Genomic DNA, 27,879 nt, shown 5'->3' with positions numbered 1-27,879 from the left:
CCCTTTTAGCTGGGCTCGGCTCGGTCGGCGCTCTCTCCTAGCAACGCAAAGCAGAGCTGGTCTCCATGGCATTCTGGCAGACTCTTTGTATTCCAAAGTGCCCACTCAGTGGACGCCCCTGACGCCCCTCTCTTCCGACTGCCACCCCTGACGCTTCTCTCTTCCTCTCTTCTCCCTCATCCCTCCATTTATCTCTCCCCCTTATCCCTCCCTCTCTTCCGGCTGCTGTCCCTCTCCTCCGACTGCCGCCCACTGCGGGCCGTTTCGCTGCCGGGTGGGATGGGGTTGTGTTGTGCGTTGTTGTGCTGTGTTGTTTTGTGTTGTGCTGTGCTGTGCTGTGCTGCGTTGCGTTGTGTTGTGCTGTGCTGTGTTGTGCTGTGCTGTGCTGTGCTGTGCTGTGCTGTGCTGTGTTGTGTTGTGTTGTGTTGTGTTGTGTTGTGTTGTGTTGTGTTGTGTTGTGTTGTGTTGCTTTGCGTTGCGTTGCGTTGTGTTTTGCACTATGCCTCCTTCCTCCTCTCTCAATCCTTCCATCTATCCATCCCTTTCTCTACCCTCCATCCCCCCTCCCTCCCTTCTCTTTCTCCCCTTGTCTCCCTTCTTGCCCTTCTCTGGTGTTGTGCATGCAATGCTTTCCTTCATTCTTCCCTCCCTCTCTCTATCCTTCCCTTTCTCTACCCCTCCAACTCTCCCTCTTTCCACCACTTCCCATATCACCCCATGCATTCCTCCCTCCCTCCCTCCCTCCATTCACCATCCCCTCTCCTATCCCTCTATTCCTCCACCACTTCCCCTATCACCCCATCGTTCCATCCCTTCCTCTATCCTCCCATCCTTCTGTTTATCCCTTCCTCTATCGCCCCATCTTTCCCTCTCTCCCTCCTTTACCCTTTTATTCTGATGCTGTCCATTCATCGCTGTGAATGCGTCCTCGTCTCATCTCTTCATGCCAGACGCTAGGGGTCAATTTGTCCATTTACAAAACAGACCCGCACAGATGAGCAGAGCAGAGACAAAACGCCACAGCTAGACTGACCAAAGAAGTGCTGCATTGGTATAGACAGGGTCTAAGTGCAGGAACCTCTTTGACCCCATCCTTGTGTGTGCGTGTATGTGTGTGTGTGTCCGTGCATGCGTGCGTGCGTGCATGGTTGTATGAGTGTGCGTGTGCGTGTGTGTGTGTGTGTGTGGGTGGGTGGGTGTGTGCGTGCGTGCGTGCGTGTGCGTGTGTGTGATGGCAATTTTATAAGAAAGAGCACGATTTCTGTGTGTGCAGCAGTATGTATATTTAGTATCAGGGTCAGGTAGGGCTGTAACGATACACTCAACTCACGATTCAGTTCGTATCACGATTTTTGACCTACGGTTCGATACACCCCACGAGTTCTGAAATGTATCTCCACTTAAGTTTGGAAACACTATCACATCAAATCATAAGGTTGTTTTCGATACAATATCGTTACAGCCCTAGTGTCAGGCGTACGTATATGTGGATTCACAAATGCATGTCTCTAGTAATACATGTTACTATGGGGTAGCACATCAATTCACACATGTATACTATGTTTCTGTGTTTGGCACTTGTACGCGTGTGCGTGTGTGCATGTGTGCATGTGCATGTATATACTGTATGTGTGTGTGTGTGTGTGTGTGTGTGTGTGTGTGTGTGTGTGTGTGTGTGTGTGTGTGTGTGTGTGTGTGTGTGTGTGTGTGTGTGTGTGTGTGTGTGTGTGTGTGTGTGTGTGTGTGTGTGTGTGTGCGTGCACGTGTGTGTGTGAGTGTGTGTGTGTGTGTGTGTGTGTGTGTGTGTGTGTGTGTGTGTGTGTGTGTGTGTGTGTGTTTGCATGTGCGTGTGCATGTCTCCTGAAAGCTAGCTGGGCCGCAGCACAGCGTAGCACAGTATAGCACTGGCTGGGCTCTCATGCAGAAATACATTGATTATTTCACAGTCGGCTTCCCGCTGAGTTCTCAAGGCATATTAGTCTGTTGTTATGGAAATGACAGGAGGGATAAATGGTTTGGAAGTGTGAACTCCCCCTGTCTGCAGAAAGGCATGCCTCTCTTGATGGAATAGCCAGTTATGTGAAACAGCAGCACACTTTTACTGCCTTGTTTGTGTGTGTGTGTGTGTGTGTGTGTGTGTGTGTGTGTGTGTGTGTGTGTGTGTGTGTGTGTGTGTGTGTGTGTGTGTGTGTGTGTGTGTGTGTGTGTGTGTGTGTGTGTGTGTGTGTGTGTGTGTGTGTGTGTGTGTGTGTGTAATGGGTTTGTGTAATGGGTGTGATTGTGTGCGTATCCAATTTGGAATTAATTGTGGGATGCTCCATCAAAACCTCATGTCCCTGATGGAGCATTCTGCAGGGTGTCAAGTGGCACCGGATGGGTAGATGGTTTGTGTGTGTGCGTGTGTGTGTGTCTGTGTGTCTGTGTGTGTGTGTGTGTGTGTGTGTGTGTGTGTGTGTGTGTGTGTGTGTGTGTGTGTGTGTGTGTGTGTGTGTGTGTGTGTGTGCGTGCGTGTGTGCCTGCGTGCGTGCGTTCCTACATATGATCTGGGTATGTTTGATGGTGTGAATGTGATGGAGCATTATGTGGGGTGGCATGTGCTAGCAGAAGCTATCCCATTATCCTCCTAGATCCATCAGCCATTTCAGTTGCTGTTGTTCTACTTTAGGCAATGAAGGAGACATTTACATAACACTTTTTGGAACGTTCGTGTGTGAACTAGGTCTGTTTACTTTACTAGGATACAAGGAGTTTTATTCGTCACGTGCATAGAAAACAGCAGTGAAAATTAGAGTTGTGCACCTGTACTCTGCATATGTGTTTGTGTGTTTGTGTTTGTATATATATATATATGGGGAGGTGTGAGGGCAGTAGTGCCAAAGAGTGAGCAGTCGGGTAGCGGTCGGTGGGGGGGGGGGGGGGGGTGCAAGGAGGGGGAAGGGGTGCAAAAAAGTGCAATGGGTTGTTTGTGTGGGGACTATGAACTGTGAGTCAGAGAAGATAGTATAGTACGGTATGTGTGTTGGGCAATAAATACTATGTGTGTGGTAGGAAGGTGGGGGTTATGAATGAGGTGTGGGCTGTATACTTCTGATGTAGAAGGCATTAGGTATTCAGAGAGTAGGGGTATAGGGTTTCAGAGTGTATGTGCTGTAAAACAGACATTGTTACGTAAACTGATTTTGCATTGAAACGTCTCTGTTCCCCTTGTTGCATAATACGCTTCTGCACTTCACATGACTCCCACTATGACAAATTTCAGGTGATATGCCTAACAAATACTAAAGTAATGTTATGATAGGGTTTAAAGGCAGAAAACTTGGGAAAATGTACCTGAATCTAGACGAAATTAGAAGTTGGGCTTTTTGAGGTGTTTTGATTTTCAGACAGTTGAAAGAAATAATGTAACAATTTCACATTGGTGGAATAACTTTTCACAGGAACGAAAAGCGAATGAAAGTCACAGTGGAAGAGACAGAGTCTGTAAAAAGTCCTGAGTGGGAGTTGAAAAAAGGGGCCTGCCTGGGGACATCGTACTAAAAGACAGCACATACGTGCATGAGTGGTCCGACTTCAGATGACCACGATGACATCTGGGGCCGTGATTCAGCAGCTGATGCAAGCTGATCTGCCCACTTCCAAGTGATGTAACTTAGCTGCCTGCCTCGCAGCCATCCTCAGTTATTGTGAGGTCACAACTGCGTAGTCATGGCAACGTAGGCATTCCGTGTCAGCCCTGGAGTGTTCCAAAACCAGTCACCCACGTAAACAGTGTGCCACACACACACACGGAAACCACAAATGCCAATTTTCAACTGTGAATGAGATGTTCGTTTACACCAATCATCTCGTCTTATATTCACTGATTGTTACACAACTGGGGAACGCAACAGATGGGATTGTTTTGGCTTTAGTGCCAGCACTCTCTGTTATTGCAATCCATCTGATGTGTCTTCTGTTCGTTCACAGTTCCCACTCAAAACAAAATTCACCGCAATGCAGTCACATTTTCTAAAAAAAAAAAAATGAATCCCTCTTCATTACATGGACTGTTCGAACCAATCGTATGTAATTGGTTCTGATGAGAAAGTCCATGAAATATTCTGATTGGGATTAATTGGGGGTAAAAAAAACACAAGGCACTAAAACGAGTGACAGTCAAATTAGTGTCGGCAAGCGATAATGTGTGCAGCATGCCAGCAATATAATTAATTCACCTCCAAACGCAAGCACTGTGCTCTTTTGGGACTTCCCCAAAACGAGCACCTAATTTTGCCAGGGCTATAACATTTCAACCATACACTGTCACCACCCTGTCAGATGGCTTTTATGGTCAGATCACCCAACGTGTTGTATCCATTGGCTATCACAGCCGCCACATCATGTGAGTGGAATGCGTACATTTCATCCCACATAATAAAGATGACATTAACGCCTGGCCTTGTTAATCTCCCCTGCCCGCGTCTCTTGTGTGCCGCTCATGCCACTGAACAGATTTGGTGTCAGGTGGGAGGCTGCCGCAGGTGCCTTGGCCCACACGCTGGGCTGCCAGTTGTCTCATTTTTTTCAGATAGGGAGGAGGAGGAGGGATGGCATCACAGACAGGGAAGGGTAGGGCAGGGCAGGGTGACAGAGGAGAATAATGGTGGCAGGGTGGCAGACAGACAGTAGTGGCAATGGAACGGCAGTGACAGTGGCGGGCATGGGAAACTGGACATTGGTCCCAGAGGCTGGACGGTAAAGCACTGGGTGGGCTGCACATTTTGTGCTAGGGCCAACCTTGGGTACAGGGCAGCTGACAGCTTTCGCTGGGCCCAGGACTAAGTCAACTGAAAGGGCCCCCTACTGTATATATACAATGTAATGGGGAACCAATTCTGGGGCCCCTATCTCCCTGGGCCCGGTACAACATGCCCCTTTGTCCCCCCTGTCGGCGGGCCTGCTTAGGTATATCCTTAGCACCTACCTTGGCAGGTTTTGGGCATGGATGAATATTAAAATGAAGACCCTGTTGTGTTTTAAACTCCTCACCCGGCCCAAAGCTGATGGTCACACACTGGCCTCGGTAATCCCAATGACTGTACCCCAGTTGTCTCAGGTTTTTTTGCTTTGGTTTTTTTTCTTAGATTGGGATGATTATGGCTGACAACGCCGTGGCTGTCATTGTGGCATGCAGGGCAGGGCAGGGTGGCAGGGGAGAATAGTGGCAGTGAAAGTGACAGAGCATAACGGCAGTGGCAGTGGTGTGCTTAGGAAACTGTACACTGGCCCGAGAGGCTAGAAGGCATGGCACTGGGGCTGCTCATTGCGTGCCAAGGCCAACCTTAGGTATATCCTCAGCACCTCCCCTTTCTTGGCAGGCTTTGTGCATAGCTATACTAGGTGTACATTATATTTATTTACCACCCCTCCTGTCAGGCTTTGGCATGGATGAATAAAGTTTATCTTTTTAATTAATTGATACCTCCTTTGGTATGGTTTGGGCATGGACAAACATTAAAATCAAACCATCCCTGCAGTTTTAGTATGCACTGGAAGGCAAGCATGGCACTGGGGCTGCTCATTCCGCACCAAGGCCAACCTTAGGTATATCCTTAGCACCTGCCCCCTCCCGTCAGGCTTTGGGCATGGATGAATTAGCTATATCGTTACCACCTCCCTTGGTATGGTTTGGGTATGAACAAATACAAAAACCAAGCCATCCCCACAGTTTGAGAATGCGCTTAAGCTTCAGTATGCGCTGGAAGGCATGGCACTGGCATGGCAATGGACTTACTGTAGGCATATCCTTAGCACCTGCCCTCCCCTGGCAGACTTTGGGCATGGATGACATAGGTAGATCCTTACCGCCTCTTCTGGCAGACTTTGGGCATGGATGACATAGGTAGATCCTTACCGCCTCCCCTGTAAGGCTTTTGGCATGACTGAAATATCCTTACCCCCTCCCCATTAAGGCTCTGGGCATGACTGAAACAGGCATATCCATACCCCCTCCTCTGTAAGGCTTTTGGCATGACTGAAATAGGTATCCTTACCACCCTCCCTGGCAAGGTTTAGCCAAAGAGGAAAATTAAAATGAAAACCTCGAGCCCCTGTTGTGTTTTAAACTTCTCACCCGCCTGGGCCCAAAGCCGAATGTCACACACTAGGCTCAGTAATCCCGACGGTGCCTGTGTTAAAATGTGCATGTGCACCACCGCAGTCAAGTGTGGAAATTAGTAACAAAAGACTTTTTTATTTTTGGATAACTTGTCCTAGAAAGGAAAGCTATCACAACACAACAGTTCTGGAGGCAACACTTGATCATGATGCCTAACGTTTCCTTGATTTCTGCCCCCTAGCTATTGTGTGGATGCCTCTTGAATATTTTGCTGTGTATGTGAGTTTGAGGTGCGGAGGTTGCATTTTCTAACCTACATATAAAAAAACTCAGGAACTCAGGATGTATTTCAACACTTCTCCTGTCTTAAGTACAGTATTAGAGATATACAGTATTATTGTTGGAGCTGATGTGTAAAGCCAATTGTCTTTTTCCTTATTTACTATATATTTGCTTGTGAATTTTGCTACTCAATTCTTATCACATGTAGTGCCATGTTGAAAGAAGTCAGTGTCAGTCTACTTTATCGTTTTAGCAGGGATGACTAATTGCCAATGAGATGCCTTACACTGATTCTGCATCTGTACAGTGCATTAGCCCCTAATGCTATGATGTCGGGCCCATGTCATCGTCATCATGGATGAGTAATGCTTTGCTTGCCTAGGATCTGCGTAGAGCACTGAAATAGACAATGAAACAACAACAAACTGCAGATTGAGAATTTTTTTCAGTCTACGACACTCGTGTAATGAAGAGCAGCAGCTGATTCAAGTGTGCATGTTTGAAATGACTCAACAGACTCCAAAATATCACCCCTAAAACTTGCTGCCGTGTTGTAAGGTGTCTGCTGATGATTCACAACCTTCACATTATATTTGTGTGAGACTTGGACCTGGAATGTGCATTGCAAATACTACGAAGAGGTTACGCAAATGTTTTGAGATACATATACTAAATTAGCGAGAATACTTAAAGGTACACTGTGTAAGATTTTAAGTTGTTTTTTCCAGAATTCATGCCATCCATTCACTAATGTTACCTTTTTCATGAATACTTACCACCACCATCAAATTCTAAGTATTCATTATGACTGGAAAAATTGCACTTTTCATAGCCTACATGAAAAGGGGGATCTTCTCCATGGTCCGCCATTTTGAAAGTCCAGAACTAGACATCTTTAGCTGCAAAAATGACTGTAATTGGGCCATACTAGAAAATATTAGCTTATTACTCAGTAAATTTTCATGAAAAGATCACATTTTGCAATAGGCAACCCAGTTTCAATGAGCGGCATTGTTGCAGTACCTTTTTTGATCATTTCCTGCACAGTGTCCCTTTAAGAGATGTGAAGTTGCGGATGACTTATTGTGTGTGCGCACCAGAAAACAACGCACAATGGTCCATTAAAAGCACCCACCTATTTGTCTTCTAGGCAGAGATGGGAATTGGTCTGAGCACTTCACATCCTAACAATGCTAACCTCTACTTACTGCACAGTACTGTCTGTATAGCCTACGCACCTTGTTATAATAGACTTGCTTGCTCTGTAGTCTGTAGGCCTACTGTGTTATCACGCTACCACTGCCTCTCTTCTCCCTATCGCTATGCCTTGATTTATGTTCACTATTGTAGACTAAATTTCTTTGGCTGAAAGTATCTGCTAACTGTAGGGTAATGTAACATGATGTAATGGCTTGCAATATATAGGGTGCAATGAAAGGCTTTCTGGATTCGCAGAATTCTGCGAGAGGCCTACACAAAAGCTTTGCCCATGGGACTCTCTACACACAGATACAGTATGCTATTTATAAAGCATCTGTTGAAACGTGTACATTAAGGTTATAGTTGGGGGCGTGAATTGATTTAGGTGCAACTCAGTTAGCCAAGTGACGGTTAATTTTCATGAAAGCAAATGAGCTTATAAATTGTTAGCTGTGTTTATTTCATTTCTAAAACACCTCTCCAGCCATGTAGATGAGCCAATTAGCGAAACCACATGTGCTGTGTGCAAAGGAAGAATTGAGCCGAGGTTTCCCACAGGCATTGCCTTTGTTATTGTGACTGTAAGATTAAATCGTGTTTCATGTCAAAGGCTGCTTTTTAGACTATGATACAGTAAATAGGGGAAAATGCACAGCAATTTCATACCATAACGCAGGATGTCTGAGCACGTTGCTAGGGCAAGAGTAGGTGACACATGGTCTGTGATTGACCTTTGTACTCAAGGTCTTTATTAACCTTGGCTTAACATGTCAAACACAATAAGACAACACCTCCACAACATCACCTCCCTTATGAAAAGAAATTGCAGTTGCAGGACTAGTGACGCAACACCTTCTAGTCAGGTAAGGAGCAATATTGTTTCTGAACTCCGGGGAAATTGGGAACTCCACCCACTTTGTTTGGAAGCAATCAACGTTGAGCAGCCCCAACAACCCTTGGTAAAGGTGTGTTCAGGGCAGTGACATGGTTTAAGCATAGATGTTCTATTGGGACTAAGAACATGTTTGGTTTAAACTTCGGCACAGCCTTTTCTTGCCTGGACCAGTAGGGATCAACTGAGGGACCGTTAACCTGACCGTTTGGGAAACATTATTCGTTATCATCTTGGTCAGACCAACATCTCGGTGTGAGATTTGAAAGTTGATGACAATCAGGCAAGGACTTCAGTGCCTTTGTATACAATACACTGCATACTACTGCATTAAAATGCTGTATTTTGCAGTACAACACAGAGAGACAGACAGACAGACAGACAGACAGACAGACAGACAGACAGACAGACAGACAGACAGAGAGACAGACAGACAGACAGACAGACAGACAGACAGACAGACAGGCAGACAGGCAGACAGACAGACAGACAGACAGACAGACAGACAGACAGACAGACAGGCAGGCAGGCAGGCAGACAGAGAGAGTTATTATTAAAGATTTTTCGTAGTTCTAATAATATTGCTATAAAATTACTGTTTGTCAATTATTATGAAAATGGCATGTTTGCATTAATTACTGTATTTACATGCCCTGCAGTCATTTTCAATTAGAGACCAGCTTGCTTTTGCAATACTGTGTTTACCCCAGGATATGCCATTACACCCTTTATAAATAGAACATCAATTGCTAAGACAGACAGAACAGGCGAGAGAGAGAGAGAGAGAGAGAGAGAGAGAGAGAGAGAGAGAGAGAGAGAGAGAGAGAGAGAGAGAGAGATGGGTGGATACAGTAGCCTACAGAGTGGGGCAAATACATGCTTACTTTTTAATGTTCCTTGACTAAATTTCACACAGTGACACTGCATTACCGTCGTCACACACTGAATTAAGTACCTGCTGCCGTAGGAGCAAGGAACAAGGTCGTTTCCGAATATCATTTGGAGAGTGCGCGAGCATGCCAAAGGAAGCACGAGGAGAGAAGGGCCCTCTGCTTACAAGGTCATTTGAAAAAAACACCTCGTGGCAGCTTGGGCGCATGCTGCATCGTCACAAGAATAACTTAAAAAGTCTCTGCAGTGCCCTTTTCTGACTGTGCAGGGCAGGGGGGTTAGAGAATCAGGCCTGGATTTTCATTTTTTATAAATATATTTTTTAGGGGTGTTTATACCTTTTATTTTTGACTGGACATTGGAGGATAGACAGGAAATGAGTGGGGCGACAGAGACGGGAAGGATCGGCCTGAATCGAGCCCGGGTTGCCGGCGTAGTAACCCAGTGCCCTACCGTTAGGCCACGACAGGGGCAGGCCTGGTCTTCCTACATCATATCGCTAATGGCTTACACCTGAGCCTTTTTGGCAGAGCATAGCATCCCCCTTCCTTCCTCCACCCATGCCCCATCCAAAAAGTTATTTGAGTGTAATGTGATGGGGAAACACGGTCAGGGTAGATGGCACTAGGAGCAAGCACCGAGTTATGGGATGCGGAGTAGGTGAGGGGAGGTTGGATAACGGTATTAAATGCCACTATGTTGGTCACAGCTCTAATTGCATTGGTGGTGGCTGATGGCACCATCGTGGGACATCTGATCTGCACAGCATGACAGTGACTCCACTGACTGATTCTGCTGTGGATTCCATGGGGGAATCTACTCCTCACATGCTATAGGGGGGACAAGGATGGGGAGGGCCATCAAATGACACTCCGTTGGGGACAGCGTAATTGCATTGGTGGTGGCTGACGGACTGACTGAGGACGTCTGAGCTCTAGTACGTATATGGCACTGACTGAACTGAACATCGACTCTACTATATGGCACTGACTGACTCTGCTGTCAGATTTCTCTGTGGTTCCCTCCCTGCAGATAATGATCTGGTATGTGCGGGGTGTATGTATTTTTGAATATGCTTCCTCTGTTGGTCTGTGCCTATTTGCTGTGCCATTACTTCCTGGGAGATGATGTGTGATATCTCAGTGGGATCCTTCTGGACAAATAGGTTAAATAAAAAAAATTAAATACATAAATAAATAAATTATCACCGACCCACCAACCAAGGACATGTGATCTGTGATGATAAGTGACTATAGTGTGACACTGCCTGACTCTGCTGTGGCTTCTGCACAGTTCTCCCTACTCTTGTAGATATATCGGTCACCAACCAATCCACTAACCGAGGACATGTGATCTGTACTATTTGTGACAATGGCACTGACTTACTTCACTGTGGGATTCTCTCTCTCCTCTCCCCATCCTCCGTACCGTAGATAATGATCGGCGAGGGGATTCTGTTCTGCTGCCTGTCCCGGAGGCATAACGGGGCCGGGGCCGAGGCTGACATCAATGCGGCCGGGTGCAACTTCAACTCCTACATACGCCGGGCCGTCAGGTTTGTAGGTAGGTTCCCCCCCTTTCTGGGAGTGTGTGTGCTTCTTTCTCAGTGGGGTTGTATAATACTTGTATTGTATGGTGTCACTATGCATGTGTGGTATCAATGTGTGTACGTGCATGCATGCATGTGTGTGTGCGTGCATGCAGAGCCGCTGACTGTTTCAGCTGGGCACAGGACAAAGTGACCTGAATGGGCCCCTCCACCAATGTAATGAACCCCCCACCCCCACCCCCTCTCTGGGCCTGGGACAACTGATCCCTTTGTCCTCCAATGTCAGCTTCCCTGTGTGCATGCATGTGTACGTGTGTGTGTGTATGTGTATGTGTGTCTATGTGACAGAGAGAGAGAGAGAGAGAGAGAGAGAGAGAGAGAGAGAGAGAGAGAGAGAGAGAGAGAGAGAGAGAGAGAGAAAGAGAGAGAGACTGAATTGGAAGCTGTGTGTCTGTGCCTTAGTAAGGATGAAAGGCTGTTTGGATTTACTCCACGATGACCTTGTGTTCCTTGTGTCTGTGTATCTGTGTGGGGGCGTGTGCGTGCGTGTGTGTGCGTGCCTGTGCGTGCGTGTGTGTGTGTGTGTATGTGTGTGTGTCTGTGTGTGTGTGTGTGTGTATGTCTCTGTGTGTGTGTGTGTGTGTGTGTGTGTGTGTGTGTGTGTGTGTGTGTGTGTGTGTGTGTGTGTGTGTGTGTGTGTGTGTGTGTGTGTGTGTGTGTGTGTGTGTGTGTGTGTGTGTGTGTGTCTGTACACGCCCATGTGTGTTTGTGTGTCTGTGTGTGTGTGTGTGTCTCTCTCTCTCTGCACAGGTGTCCATGTTTTTGGCTTGTGTGCCACGGCGCTGATCACTGACATCATCCAGCTGGCCACGGGCTACCACGCGCCGTACTTCCTGACCGTCTGCAAGCCCAACTACACCAGCCTCAACACCTCCTGCGACGACAACGCATACATCATGGACGACATCTGCTCCGGGGCCGACCCCGCCCTCATCAACGCCGGCAGGTGAGGTGCCCCACCTTTCAACCTTTCAACCTTTCAACCTTTCACCTTTTCTTTTGTCTCGTTGGTTTCACCTTTGTGGTTCACGGTCAAGGATGGTGAGGAGGGTTCCAACAGCACGACTGAAGGTGAAAATGTTAAACCCGGTCGAAAAGTGTGTGGTGCGTGCACTGCACATGCAAACAATAAATTATTGTGGGTCAGACCATTGTTGTGGGTCAAGTGTAGTCAGGATGACTGAGGTGGATGGAAAGAACCTTTCCTGTGATTTATTTTGTGAAAAATCGGCACACCTGCTGAAACTTTGTGTTAGGTCAGCCACCTTTAACCTTTCACCTTATTCCGTCTTTGAGCTTCACGGTCAAGTGTGGTGAGGATGACTAAGGTGGCTGGGTTAAAAAAGTTAAAAATCTTTAGTCACACATTTAGAATGGGTGCTCACAGGTGGTGATTAAGAACAATAGGACTCTGCTAAGGAATTAGCTTTAGTAGTTTCGTGTTTAGACTGATGGTGCAGCATGATCAGGTCAAAAGGATGAATTTTAGGCTCGTTTCACTTATATCCAGCATTGTTTTTGGGATGTGCATGCACCTCACAATTTCTGACCGGGTGTAGCCCCTTAATGCACACCGTTACTCCAGTGGCACGCTGTAATAGTCATTGAAATAGTCATTGCAACAGGAATGGTGGAACATTTTTTTGTACTGTCAGTAGAGTGGTGGTGAAACATGACCAGGTCTACAGTAAAAGATCAATTTATAGGTCAGGTGAAGGAGTGAGCACAACCAAAAATAGATCTATTATGATGTGTGGCGATGTCATGATGATGATGACTAAGGTGGGTGCGTTTAGAAAGTTATCATCCTTAGTCACTTTAAGAAGTGTTACTCATAGGTGATACAGTAAGGCATAGTTGTGCTTTTGCGGCACCAATTTTGAATAATGGTGCTATAGGATTAGACCGAAAAGGGCCAATTTATCGTCCAGGTAAAAGGGATTTCATCACTAAAAATAATAAGTTCCCTCACAAAGATCTTAATTATATCTTAATATGTGACGGGAGCCTATTCAGTGATGGACACAACAAGCTCTGCAGTATCCTACAAGAGCCGGAGATGCCGTCTCTTTTAAGTCATATTCCATTGAGCGCACTGGTCTTAGCAGGCACATTTGACCTTCTGCAGTAATTACATGCGCTTCCACAATCACACAGCTCAAACTCATTTAGCACTCTGAACACTGTGAACCCGCACCATTCATAGCGCCAGAAGGCTCTGATCTCTCAGTGACACAGCACTCGATGCGCCAGCATATTCACTCAGGGCCAGGAGGCTTGGATTAGACGACTGCTCTGCTATGATACACCAACCCCATGGGGAGCAGGCCTGCCAACAGGGGGGACAAAGGGGTGTGTTGTCCCGGGCTCAGGGAGATATGGGGCCCAGAATTGGGTCCCCATTAAATTGTATGTTTTGGGTGAGGGGCCCTCTCAGATGACTTTGTCCTGGACCCAGCAAAAGCTGTCTGCGGCCCTGTGGGGAGGGGGAATGTCACAGCCTCCCCACCCCCCAACAGATTGAATAGGTCCTACAAGCTGCTTATTAGGGGCTCTGGAAGCACTTTCACAATTCATAAATCCCAAAAAGGTTTTCTTAATTTCTTCTTTTTTTGCGAGCTGGCTCTCACTATGTGTGGAAGGAAGGAGGAGCGGATGGGGAGATTGGGTTGAAAGGAGAAAAAAAAGAGGAGGATGGCGTCTTCTTTTCTCATTAGGGTTCATTACCACCCCGCTTTGCGCTCCAGATTAGGTCCATGCTTGGCTAGAGATCTCTTCCCATGTCCCTCCTCGTCCCTCTTGCGTCAAGTCAGTCAGTCAGCACGTGGAAGTTTAATAAGCGTCGGGCTTCGGCTTCGTCTCGGCATGCACCGCCTTACGTCTGCGCCGTCCCCCAGGGCCAGCACAGCAGCCGCAGATGGAGATTAAGACAGGAGAGAAGGCCTTTTGAAGTTACAGTAGTTACCCACACAGAAACACACAGAATGAGGTCAGGGCTTTTTTGTGTGTGAATGTGACACCACAATTTTTGGGGTGTATAACACCACCCTTTTTGGGGGTATGAAAGATGATTTAATACAAGTACAAAACAAAGTTCTCAATGCAGCGTGTGTTCATTAAGAGAGATTAAGTATTAAGTATGGCATGAGGGAAAGATATGAGATACAAAAAAGTCACTGGGCTATGAAAAAAAGTCATTACATATGGGCTTTGGATATGCAATTTGTGTTTTGTTGCAGGCTATTGTATCTTTGTTATATATTAAGTCACCCAGAAAAATGCTACTGGGTATAATTAAACACACTGTAGAGAGGTTCATGCCCCTGCCCGCCTGTCCTCAAGATTGAAATAATTATTTCATCAGATGAGGACGGCTGCCCTACTACACTTTCAACCTCTAGTTTCTGTAATGTGCGCATTTGTCTGAATCATACAGGCTGTGAGGACAAAGAGGGTAGCAACATTGCTACCGTCAGGCTGATGTCCTAACGTCCTCCTTTATAGGTTTTAAATTTGTCATACCGTATAAGATGCACTTTCAATCTCCATTTGATGCATAGGTGCACAACCAGGGGGGTCCAGAGCTACACACACACACACACACACACACACACACACACACACACACACACACACACACACACACACACACACACACACACACACACACACACACACACACACACACACACACACACAGAGGTCTGATAGGAACAACCAAGCTACGACTTACTTGGAAGTGAAGAGATTGTGCAGAAGGGCATCAAGACAGTTGTATGCAGTTATACAGTATGTCCACTACCACTGGTCTTCAATGTGGGAGAGTGCCCTCGCACTCATGCTTGCTCTTGCTCTTGCTCATTTTCTCGCTCTCGCTGCAGGAGATGGATGACAGTGAGGTTTTTTTGTTTATGCTCTGGACAAACAGATGAAATCAGGCGGCAAATATCATCTCTGGGTCCGTCCGTGGCAGCATTTAGCATCCAGCGTGGCAGGAGCTTCCAGCATAAACAAACAGCCCCTTCCCACCTCTGCGAAACAGAATGTCAGCGTGGTGGTTATGGACCAACACAGATGGGGCAGGATCCACTTTTGGCTTGTCTCTTCCGACATGTCAGTGGACACTGTGATTTTCAGCTTGGGGGTTGGGGGTGTTCAGTGTATGGTAGACTGAGTACATTTGAGTACAGTATCACTAGCTCAAATTGCACAGCCACTATCGCGCCCATTTGATAAAGTGACTGTAGGTGGAGGGCATTTGTAGACACTTGTTTTTTTACTGTGTGAAATGCATTTTAAGTACCTCACGCAGAAATTAGTCCACCCGTTTAAAAAATAAATCACTTGGCCTGCAAGCGGTAAATTGCTTTAAGGTTTAAAAACATTTCCCTACATTTTTCTTGCCAGACTAAAATGTGTTTAAGCTTTCAAAGTGCAAGTCGGGGTGTGCACAAATGGATTGGCTGTGTTGAGTCTGAGCCTGTTTGTTCCTGAGGTGGTTCCAAGGCATAATGAATGCTTCATGGGGGATGTAAAGGCACTTTAGCTTGCTAGGAAAAAAGAGGAAGAGAGGGGGGTGAAATTCAGGTTATGCTGGAAATGAGGTCCGCCTGCCTGCCTGCCTGCTTGAAACAAGGAGATTGAATGGGAGATAACAGAAGCCGTTTTCTCTCCTCCTCCTCCTCCTCCTCCTCCTCCTCCTCCTCCACCTCGTCATAAACCCCACCTCACCTCACCTCACCTCCACCCCTCACCATCTGCTTGGCAAAACATCCAGCATGCCTGAGTGTTTTGTCAATTGTCGTAGATGTAATCAAGTATGGATTCTGAAAAAGACTGGGCAATTGTTAGGGTTTGCAAGTCATGGTTTTTAAGATGTAAAAAAATGGTCTCACTTGACCTCTTCACTGCTTTTAATTCCTCTTTCTTTCTGTCTTCTCTTTCTGCTTTCAGAAAATCTTTCCCTTCCCAGCATGCAACACTGGCATCCTTCGCCGCCGTCTATGTCTCGGTGAGTAATGCTAGACGCCCACGCCACACTGAGGCTTCACGCCACACAGAGGCTTCTCGGCGGAAGCCAACGCTCTCTCTCTCTCTCCCTCTCTCTCTCTCTCTCTCTCTCTCTCTCTCTCACCACTAACTCGCTCACTCTCTCTCTCACTCACTCACTCTTCCTCCTCCCCTCTCTTCCTCTACTGCATCTGTCTCTGTCCGTATATTTTGTGTACCATACCCTTCATGTTTTGCTCTCTCCCTCCAATGGTCTCTCTATCTCTCCAATGCTCTCTCCCTCTCTCTCTCTCTCTCTCTCTCTCTCTCTCTCTCTCTCTCTCTCTCTCTCGGTCCATCTGACTGCCCTAACTCATTTCCTCTCTCCCCCTCTTCCTTGAACTTTCACTGTACTATTCTGTGTGTTCATTCCCTTTTTTGCTCTCTTTCTCCATCTTTGTGTGCGTGTGTGTGTGCATGTGTGTGTGCGTGTGTGTGTGTGTGTGTGTGTGTGTGCGCGCGTGCGTGTGCGTGTGCGTGTGTATGTGTGTGTTTCATAAATGTTCTGACCTTGTTACTTTCACTCTTTTTCCTCCCACGCTCTCTTTCACCACTCGTCACTGAGGTGTTAAATCTTAAGTTTACTTTGATATCAGTCTTTTAGCGTCTCTCTCTTTCTCATGGTCTCTCTACGTCTCCATCTGTTTGCCTGTTTTTCTCTCGACATGTCTGCAGGCCCTTTCGTGCCTTGTCACGACTCTTTGGTACTTTGCACCATCACATTGTCGTCAGTGATGTTTCTTAACGTCATTCTCCCCCTCTTGCTTTCCTTTGCTGTTGTGATTCCAATCAGTCTTGTGCTTGTCTCGCCTGCTCCATCTTCCACCCTGTTTCTTCAGTTGTCACGTTTAATCTAGAGCCCTCCCATAAGGCACTTCACTATTTGTTTTGTTTTGATGTTTTTTTGTGCTCTGTTTTGTTTATTTATTTATTTTTGTTTTTTTTAATTGTCAGTATATTCAATTATTCCTCATAAAGGACTTCAAATAATCCTTTAAAATGCAAATGCAGTCACAGCTCTGTACACGCTAGTACGGTAATAGGTGCTATGGTGCATACATGCATCATGGCGTAAACTATAAAACATGCAGCCAGTTAAACATAAAAAAGCAAGTTACCCTGCTGCCTTAAGTTTGTAAGTTAACTCAACTCCGGACTAACTCAATTTGAGGCTTTCTCAAGTTAAGTTAACTTACCAACATAAGGCAGCAAGGCATTACTTTTCTATGTACGTTTAACTGGCTGCAATATTTTACAGTGTACAGGTGTATGTATGCCTGTGAGTGGGTGGGTTGAGTTGAGCGGAGCTGAGCTGAGCTGAGCTGAGCTCCTGTATGTGTATGTGTATGTGTGACGTGTGCGATCAGCAGGGGGGCTGTGGGCCGCGGTGAACCGAGATGTACTTATGTGGCTGTCTTCGGTCACGGTGACGCACAGCCATAAATCAACAACAGTAATAAAGTGCCTCGGTGGCACGGAGGAGAGGAGGAAAGAATAGTGGCAGAGAGAGAGGCACACACAGAGGGAAAAAAACAGAGGCAGAAAGACAATGAGAGACAATCGAAAGGGACGGCCACAGCAGGCCACACCAGGGACCGACTAGAGCAGATGTAATAGAGAGAGGGGGCACTGAGACAAAAATGAATGGAGAGAGAGAGAGAGAGAGAGAGAGAGAGAGAGAGAGAGAGAGAGAGAATTGAATGCTGACTCACATAGTTCAATCAACTCTACCATGGTCAGTGACCCCGCAGAGGTAACCGAATGCCACCACCATCTTCAGAGTAGCCTTCACACTGGCATCGTCACACCAGATCACATCGGGACATTCACGCGCCACTACTCATTTACACACACTGGATGGCACGGCGGCATCCACACCAACACACACACTGGATCGCATGGCGGCATTCACACCACCGCACTCATTTGCACGCACAGTCTGACTTCAGTCTGACACCACAGCGGCCCACTTGAGGCTTCTTGGGTTGGTAGTGAGGCTGTGGTGGTGATACAGCAAGGGTATTTACTCCAACAAGACATGCTGGAAGGAGTCCAATCTCCCGATGATCTCATTTGCTCTCTCTGCATCCAGGGCCGGATTAAGATGGTATGGGGCCCCTTGGCTATAGGTTACTGGAGGCCGCAACAGAAGGCCAGTTTCACGACAAAATTACATTGACAGCAGAGTCAAAGGAATTAAGAATTACATACTCACAGACATTGTTTTCAAGACTGCATCTTTTCACAGTTGCAGTATTGAAAAATGTCATTAAGTATGTTATTCTTAATTTCTATCTTGAATTAACCCATTGACGCCTAAGGCACCTGCAAAAAAGAGTGCTGAATGCCTGAGCCCTTTTTAGGAAAAACTGCCCTCAGCCTACAAAAACCTATAACTCAGCTTCTGAAGCACAAAAAATATGCACTATGTTCCATTTAAATGCTAAGATCCTCTTCTTTCATTAGTATGTGTTCATTCATCTCAAACAAACAGAGATTTTTAATTTCATTTCATTTATTTAAACTCGAAGAATCATTGAGAGCCCAGCCCTCATTTACAATGATGTCGAGTAAAACAAACAATTACACATATAAAATCATATATATATACAACATACACAACGCAACATAAATCATATAAGAGGTAAAAAATTAAGACAAACTATGAATTAAAACTTATGAGTTAAAACAAGTACAAGTATGTGATAAAAAACTTCCCAGTATTACTTTAAAATGTTCTAATGACACCAAGGCTTGAAGACCTATCCTTTGTTGCAAGGTATTCCAAAGTGAAGGTCCACAGACACTAAAAGCCGTTTTACCTAGTTCAGTGCGGGCATAAGGGACCTCCAGTAAAAAGTTGCTGCTGCGGGTTTGATATGGGTTGGAGTGCCAAACTAAAAGAGATGAAATATAAAATGGGAGTTTACCAGTGAGGGCCTTAAAAATAAAAATAAAATAATGCATGTCCCTTCTGTGAGAAAGTGGAGCCCACCCAACTTTATCATATAACAGGCAATGATGAGTGCTATATGGATCCCCAGTAATAAAACGAAGAGCTGAATGATAGACAGTGTCAAGTGCCTTCAGATTAGAGAGTGGTGCATGTCTGTAAATAACATCACCATAGTCAAGGGAAGACAGAAAAGTAGCTTCAATTAACTTTTTTCTGCAGAAAACAGGAAAGTGATATTTATTTCTGTGCAGGAAAGATAGCTTTTGTCTGAGCGTAGTGACAAGACAGTCAGTATGTTTCTTGAATGTGAACTTGTCATCTAGCCAGATTCCCAGGTACTTATAATGTGATACTCTCTCAATAACAGACCCATCTAAAGTAGATATATTAAAATCATTTTTCATGCCATGCTTAGATCGAGTAAAGACCATACATTTAGTCTTGCTTACGTTAAGTAGAAGCTTAAGACCAATGAAGGCATTTTGTAGAATATTAAAAGACTGCTGCAAATTCTCCAATGCTAGCTGTACAGAATCTGCAACACAATACAAAATTGTATCATCTGCATATAGATGAATAGAGCAGTTGGAAAGGAGAGAGAGTATGCTATTTATGTACATGGTGAAGAGTACCGGACCTAATACTGAACCTTGTGGGACCCCCTTGGTTATTAGCAGGGGGTCAGATTGAGTATTACCCAATTTTACAGTATGGTGTCTGTTTGATAGGTAGCTCTGGAACCATTTACAGGCACTTGCACTAAAACCAATACCAGGCAGAATTTGTAGAAGCAGAGAATGGTCCACAGTGTCAAATGCTTTGGATAAGTCCACAAAGATGGCAGCACAATGTTTTTTCTTGTCAAGAGAAGTGATAATATCATCAATTACTTTAGTAGCAGCAGTGACTGTACTATGTTTAGGCCTAAAGCCTGATTGGAGAGGGCTCAGAATATTATTGGTGTTCTTTGAAATTCTTTGAGCTGATCATTTACCAACTTCTCTAGTATTTTTGAGAGACACGGTAGCTTGGATATTGGTCGATAGTTGTTAGGGTCAGTCTTATCACCCCCCTTGTGCAACGGGGTAATGTGTGCAAATTTCCATAGTGTAGGGACAACTCCAGTGGAAATAGAATAATTGAAAATGTGCAATAATGGCTCTGCTATTATATATGCCGCAGTGCGAAGAAAAGGGGGATCTAGGTGGTCTTCTCCAGTGGATTTGCGACTATCAATTGCTAATAAAGCAGATAGCACTGTATGCTTAGACACAGGATGAAGCCTAAATTCCAGATCATCGTCTCTGACATTGTCTCTGATACACATATCATGTCCAGCCCTAGGCATAAAGGAATGATTATTGCTATTATCAAAACTTTGACTGGCTAAAGAAAAATGTTTGTTAAGAGCACTGCAAATGTCTGATTTGTCTTGTAGTAGACAATCATCAAACTTAATGGAAGAAGGCATAGGTGTAACAGATTTATTGTTTTTGTAATTTACAGCCTTCCAGAATTTTGCAGGATCAGAGTACGAGCTAGAGACAAGGTTAAAGTAATAGTCAGATTTAGCCTTTCTTACAGATAATGTACATCTGTTCCTGATTTTCCTGAAACTTGCCCAGTCAGAGGCATCCTTGCTCCTCCTTGCTAATGACCAAGCCTTATTTCTTGACTGAAAAAGAGAGGAGAGTTCAGGGGTGAACCATGGGTTTGTTCTACTTTTTACTCTTATCTTTTTAAAAGGTGCATGTTTGTCAACAATGCAAATAAACGTGTTTGAGAAAAACTGTAGAGCCAAGTCAGCATCAGGAATTTCAGTTGTGAGATGAATGTCACTTTCATAGAGATCATTTAAAAAGGCTTGCTCATTAAAATGTTTCATAGTTCTTTTAACCAAAATCCGAGGCAGTGCTTTGGTTAGAGTGCTGTGCCTAATACAGGCAATGGGACAGTGGTCACTGACCCCTAAATCAAAAACACCAGTTGCGCTAATTTTGTTCATCTTATTTGTAAAAAGTAGATCAATAAGAGATGATTTGCTAAAGTTCTTAGAGTTTGGTCTTGTTGGATCATTAATAAGTTGATCCAAAAATAGACTTGAGAAAACATCTCTAAGATGTTTGGAGGCATCAGTTAGCCAGTCAATATTAAAATCCCCAAGAACCAGAACTTCTGAGTCAGTGAATCTAGATATCAATTCTGCAAGCTGATCTATGGATTTAGAATCAGCTGACGGGGGTCTATAAATCCCAACTATTATGAAGGAGTTGTTATTGGTGCCATAATAAACCTTTAGTGCAATAAATTCAAAGGATTTAGGTTCACTTAAGGAGTACAGAAATGTGACAGAGAAATGTGACTTCACGTAAATAGCCACACCCCCACCCCTCCCGACCCTGTCAATTCTAAATAAATTGTAGCCTGAAAGGTTGACTTCAGAGTCATCAATTTCACTCTTCAGCCAAGTTTCTGATAAAACCAAGATATCTGTGTTAGTTTGAGCAATTAAAATATTTAAGTGGTCCATTTTATCTCGTTGCAATATACTTCTGATATTGAGGTGGATTAACCCAATGCCTTTTCTGTCCTTAAAAACACATGGATTGTCCAAGCGAACAACGTCAGGGGTAGACTCCAATGGACATGTAGCATTCATGACTTCAGGGCTTAGTCCATTATTGAGAGGGGTATCAGGAGAAGAATTAGGAAGGACAGTCTCTGGCAGGGAGATATCATTGCAGATGGGCAGGCTTTGACATTTCCGAGGAGCCATCTGCTGGCCAAAGGAGGTATTTGAATGGGAGGGTGAGCAAGCAGCAGCAGAACCCATATTAGGCCTACTAGTTTGAACAGTGAGCTGCTAATAAAGTTGTCTCAAATCTCATGCGCCTGTATGTTGCGTAATGCAGCTCCAGGCGCCAGGGCCAATGTTGCGCAACGCAACATCAGGCATCAATGAGTTAACATACCGACTTTGTTCAACCGGGCGGGCCTGGCAGGTGGGGGGCCCACTAGGCTGGAGCCATATCTAGCCTGTGCCTTAATCCAGCCCTGCCTGCATCTGTGCATGATACTGAGCTGAGGTGCCTTTTGATGTCAGCATCCCAATATCCTTCAGAGGGTATATATATACACAGAACAGGACTCATTACAGGACAGACAGTTGTTTTGATGAGTTAGATTTGATTACTCATGTTAATTGATGATGCATTTTCGGAAAGGAATGTACGTCAATGTACGTCATCAGTGGCATTGTACTGAAGAGTTGTATGACTGTTATCTAGCAGGTATATAAAGAAGTAAATTGTGTAATATTTAGCACTAGCTCCTTTTCCTTTTACTTTTCCACATTTCAAAAGGTATCGACTCCTGAACCTTTTACATAATAAGTGATGACATAATCGACCTTGAGATGAAATGTGAGGCTTTTTAAAGGTGTCAACTCTTGACGCTTATTGATTGGCCCTACACTTTGAGATCAGGATCCTAACTGGGAGACATTTTGTTAGTAAAAGTGCTGGTTTAACAATTGTGGACTATGTGGGTTGTCTGCTGACATATGTACATATGCGGAGCTCTTTCCCTTAACTCCATAAAAGCCACTCAAATGGGCTTTTCATATACAGTATTCCTTTTTAAATTTCATTTTTGGAACAGGTTTATGATTTGTTTTTACCAAATTCAAACAACAAATCAGTGACTTCACTGATATACACTGAGAAGTTCAATAAAATATGCCATTTTTAAACATTTACAGCGTCTGTTGGAAAAGAGCTCTCATATGCATATTGATAAGATCCACTTGCTAACTGAGCGATGTCTTCCATCTGCTGTCTCTGTTCTTGTAGATGTACTTCAACAGCACGCTGACGGACTCGTCCAAGCTGCTGAAGCCGCTCTTGGTGTTCTCCTTCATCATCTGTGCCATCATCTGCGGCCTGACGCGCATCATCCAGTACAAGAACCACGCCATCGACGTGTACCTGGGCTTCATCCTGGGAGGAGGCATCGCTGTGTACCTTGTGAGGGCCACTATTCTCTGAACAGTTAGAGATAGATTTACAGTACTGTATATGAGTTTCATATACAAGGGCAGGGCTGGACTGGTAATCTGGGCATACAGGGCATATTTTTGGAATACGATCACATAATTCATATGGGGGTATATTCCCGGTGGGCCGACAGTCCTCAGGGTCTAATGCTGTTGTTTTTGTTGTTGTTTTTGTTTTTTTTCCCCTTAGAGATAGCCCCACCATTTACTGTAGAAGGGGCAGTCCATTGGTCCATTTTAATACAGACAGTGGACAGAGCCATAATATTAGGCTCTGATATGGGCAGTGAGGGGGGCTGGTCTATGTAAAAAAAAAGCACAGGCCGTATTTTTCACCCAGTCCAGCTCTCCACAGGGGGAAGCATCAGCGTACACCTTGTGAGGGCTGCTAATTTGTCATGATTAGTGATTGGTTACTTTATGATTCTATAACGACAATAACCTTGTTAAGGTGACGTGTCATGTTACGTTAAATTATTTTCTCATGAACTGATTACTGATGTGAGTGACGATATCCAGTGTCTGTGAAGATTTTCATTCATCTAGGTCATGTTCTCCAAAGCGTTTTGCTTTAAGCTCAAAGTAGTTCAGTTGCTTACAGCTAAACTCTTTGGATACGAGCCAATACATAGTTTTACTGTATGTGTAACTCTTTAAATCTGTTAATGAGACATTTATGTGGTATGGGCTGAGGGTGATATGTTTAAAGCCGACAAATATGTATGTATTCATTTATACATGCTGACTTATTGCTGTAACTCTGCTCTGATGTTTGTTTTTCTTCCACTTTTTTCTTGCACTGCTGACAAGCTTTCCAATGAGGGGAAGATGAGTTGTCTAGTTTAAGAGTGTTATAGCTTACATATAAGTGTCATATGTAGATTAAGTTCATGTTAACTGTAAACCATAACCTTTGAGTCTCTTTTGTCCACCTGTCATTTACAGATGTACAAAATGTCACTCTATCGTTATGGATTGACCTTATTAAGAAATATATTAAAGGAAAAGTGCACTATTTTGAACAATACGCCCCTTTTTCTGAGTTGTCTGCAATGCTTTAGAGCCCCCCTCGCCGTTAATTTCATTTTTGCTGCTGTTATTTGGCTAATTTGGATTTCATCTCAACCGGATTTAGAATGGCCGTCTATGGGCATGTCCAAATATGTTCTTAATACCACACTAAACATTTGTTGTTAAGAATATGCAGCTCAGGGTTCAGGGATGTTCACTGGTGTCCAATTACAATTTTTGTAGCGAAACATGTCTTCTGTCGTGTTTTATGTAGCATTTTGTAAATAGATTTTTTTCTTTCATTCACAAAATATTAAGTAAAAAAATGTCAGAAGCCATATTTCACCTTAAAACTTGTTGGGGAATACAAGTGAACACCTTATTGAGATGCATTCTTTCGGAAACAAATGTTTAGGGTATTTTTTAAGAACATATTTGGACATGCCCATAGACGTTCATTGTAAAGCCAATTGAGAAAAATCCAAATTAGCCAAATAATGGAGAGCAGCAAATAGTTTTTAAAAACAAACTGTGAGGGGGCTCTGAAACATTGCAGGCAACTCATAAAAGGGGCTTAATGTTCAAAACAGTGCACTTGTCCTTTAACATTTACTGTATGTACCGTATGTCTTGATTCAAGCCTGGCAGATGTTTGCATGGAGTCTTTATCTTCAACATTTAAGCTGACTAGCATGAAGTGCAGTGAAACACCTGCTGTTTTAGTTCAATGACACAGCACTTTGGATATGTACTGTGTGTATTTTTACCTTTAGCCAACATGACTAGCTGAAAATAGATGTACCATTATTACCATCTGACATCATCAAGCTCTGACATTTTGTTTTATTCTTGTAGGGTCTGTACGCAGTTGGAAACTTCCAGCCCAACGAGGAGGAGTCCAGCTCCAAGACAGGCCTCTGTGGAGGAGGAGCAGGAGGAGCCCCGAGGTCCATGCCGTCCTTCACCGGCCACGACGGCGCCGGCACGGGTCCCAATGCCCGCCACTTGCCCGCCAAGGGCATCCTGACCAGCAACAGCACGGCCATGGACGGCGGGCTCACCACCTCGCACTCGGAGGGCACGCTGCACCGCAACCACCACGGCCCACCGCTCGGCGGCCCCGGCTCCGTAGGTGCCGGCAGCTTGAAGCAGCGCTCCAACGCAGCGGCAGCAGACGTAGAGGTCCTCTCGCCCCTGGCGGCGGCCGCGCTGGGCAAGGACAGCCTGGTGACCTTTAGTAACACGCTGCCCCGAGCCCACGTGACCCCCGGGGGCGGGGGAGGAGGAGGAGCAGGCGGAGGAGGAGGAGGAGGAGGAGGAGGAGGTGGAGGCGGGGAGGAGGTGTCCCGTCGCACGGCCACCTACCACGCCTCCATGGACTCCAGCCGCTCCAAGCAGCTGCTGTCGCAGTGGAAGAGCAAGAACGAGAACCGCAAGCTGTCGCTACAGGCCATGGAGCCGCCGGGCGGTGGCGGCGGCGGTGTTGCGTGCGGCCCCTCGCCCTCGCGCAGCATGGACGGACGCTGCAGCTCCGAGCCCCCCGTCAGCCTCAACGGCGGAGAGCTGCTCCACCTGCAGCAGCAGCAGTACCACCAGCAGCAGCAGCAGCAGGCGCACGCGCAGATGCAGCAGCAGGCCCACATGCACGCGCAGATGCAGCAGATGGCGCAGATGCAGCAAATGCAGCAGATGCAGGCTATGCAGGCGCAGCTGCAGCAGTACCACCCGAGCCAGCTGCACCAGGGTCCCGCCGCGCAGTACCTGAAGCTGGCCACCAGCGGCAGCAACACGCTCCCCACCAACCCCAGCGGGATAGCGGGCGGCGCCCGCGTCCACATGCAGTCGCGGCCCGGCTCGTCGCAGCTGGTCCACATTCCCGAGGAGACGCAGGAGAACGCATGCGGGTCGCCCACCTCCAACGCGGCGGCACGCGCCAAGTGGCAGAAGGCGGCGGAGATGGGCATCTCGGTGTCCACCACCTCCTCGTCGGCCTCCATGCCCTGCGTGGCTGCGGGCGCCAACAACGGCAACAACAACGGCAGCGTCAGGACTAACGGTAACGGGCAGCCGCGCATCATGCAGGTGATCGCCATGTCCAAGCAGCAAGGCCTACTACACTCCAACTCGCAGAGCTCCGAGGGCAGCGGCAACTCCTTCCGCTACAAGACCCTGCAGGAGCAGCAGGAGACGGCCTCCACTACCGCCGGATCGGTCACGGGCGTGCCCACCGCCGGCAGCACGACCAGCAGCAACCAGGCCACCAACCCGGGCACCATCATCCGGGTGGAGGCCCACCCCGAGGACGCGCGGCCTACGGTGCAGGCTCCCTGCCAGGACAGCAGTGGGTGCGGCAGCGGGCCCGGGAGCGGCTCGTGGACGTGGAAGTCCCAGGGCAGCCTGCGGCAGTCCTTCGAGCTCAACGACCTGAACCGGGACTCGGGCAGCTCGGAGTCGCTGCGGGACGGCTACGGCTCGGCCGACCGCATCAAGAGGCCCAGCGGCAACCAGCCCATCCCTGCCGCCGTGCCGACCGTGCCCACCATCAGCACCAGCTCCATGAACGACCCCCACCACCCGCAGCAGCAGCATCCCCAGCAGCAGCACCCACAACAACATCCACAGCACCCCCAACACCCACACCTCCACCAGGGCATCTCTACCATACGCGTCACCCCAGTGGAGGGCAGCGGGGACGGGACACTAAGCGGCTCCGAGAGCCTGTCGGTGGCGTCCAGCCGGGAGTCGACGCTCCGGAGGAAAGGAAACCTCATCCTCATCCCCGAGCGGAGCAACAGCCCGGATAACGCGCGGAACATTTTCTATAAGGGAACGTCCTCCACGCCAGTTCCCAAGGAGTAGTAGTGGTACTCACTGTGCTCGTACTGTACAGTGGTTGTAGTGTAGTGGTACACACTACATACTCCTGAAGGATTTGCGTGGCCTTTCGTTCTTTTAATGTTATTTTGTTCCTTTTGTTTTGTTGCATTGTTTTTTTCAAACAAAGCAGATGTGCTGCTGGGATTGACAGCGAGCCCCCACAAACTACCCTACCCCACCTTCACACCACCCCCCAAAAACATTTCAAATGGATTTAGGAATTTGGTTGTTCTTCATGAATGCATATGAGGTCTCAAGCTGCTGGAAAGATCAGCTTCTTTAAAAGTTTAGGTTTTTATTATTTACTTTGGTTACTGTGTTCATGTTTAGGTATACTCAGCCATTTTTTTTTATCGTGCATGGGATGTATTTTTGATCATTTATAAATATATATATCTTTATATCTATATCTGAATATAGTTGCACAAAAAGCACAAACCTAATGTGTTGTGAAGTTTACTCTAAAACGAAGTGAAGCGTCAAGAGAAACGTGTTACAGGCTGTAGTCCTATAGTCTCTCCTTGTTGGGTTGCCGGTGCACTTGACCACTGTGAGAAGGAAAGGAGTTCTCTCTGTGCCAAGATTAGAAACGCTGACGATAGCGAAAGTGTTAAAATCGTTCTTTTTTATTCTTTACCCCCACCTGTAAGGAGTACGATCCTGTGCATAAGTGATATTCTGTAAGAAGATTAAACATTAACATCATTCTTTTTGATTGATCAGTTCCATTGTAAATATTTCTAAACATTTGGTGCTACATCACCATTATTGGTTTAAAAAAACACTATATGAAAGATGATTAAAAAATATATTAAAGACCGGAAAAGTGGAACATGAACTTTGTATTTTTAGCTGTGCACTCAGAAAAACTGTGTTTGTTGTGAGAAGCTTTTATGACCATAAGTGCTTAGAATACTTAACTGTAGCCAACAATGGAACCCTTTTCTAGCCTGCACAATGT

General features: G+C 45.9%; 1 protein-coding gene across 1 annotated transcript in view; it reads left to right on the top strand.

The window, feature by feature from the left end:
- Window positions 1–27,675, top strand: part of LOC134456131 (phospholipid phosphatase-related protein type 4) — a 45,929-nt gene extending 18,254 nt beyond the window's left edge. Inside the window, exons 3-7 of the mRNA XM_063207562.1 lie at window positions 10,796–10,925; window positions 11,722–11,917; window positions 15,925–15,982; window positions 22,828–23,001; window positions 24,897–27,675. Coding sequence (XP_063063632.1) covers window positions 10,796–10,925; window positions 11,722–11,917; window positions 15,925–15,982; window positions 22,828–23,001; window positions 24,897–26,900 — 2,562 coding nt within the window. The 3' untranslated portion in view covers window positions 26,901–27,675. The remainder of the gene's footprint in view (window positions 1–10,795; window positions 10,926–11,721; window positions 11,918–15,924; window positions 15,983–22,827; window positions 23,002–24,896) is intronic.
- Window positions 27,676–27,879: the final 204 nt, after the last annotated feature.

This window comes from Engraulis encrasicolus, chromosome 9 (genome assembly GCF_034702125.1).
Source record: "Engraulis encrasicolus isolate BLACKSEA-1 chromosome 9, IST_EnEncr_1.0, whole genome shotgun sequence".
NCBI lineage: Eukaryota > Metazoa > Chordata > Actinopteri > Clupeiformes > Engraulidae > Engraulis > Engraulis encrasicolus.
The sequence above is the reverse complement of the archived record's forward strand: the minus strand, read 5'-3'. Positions and strand labels throughout refer to the sequence as shown.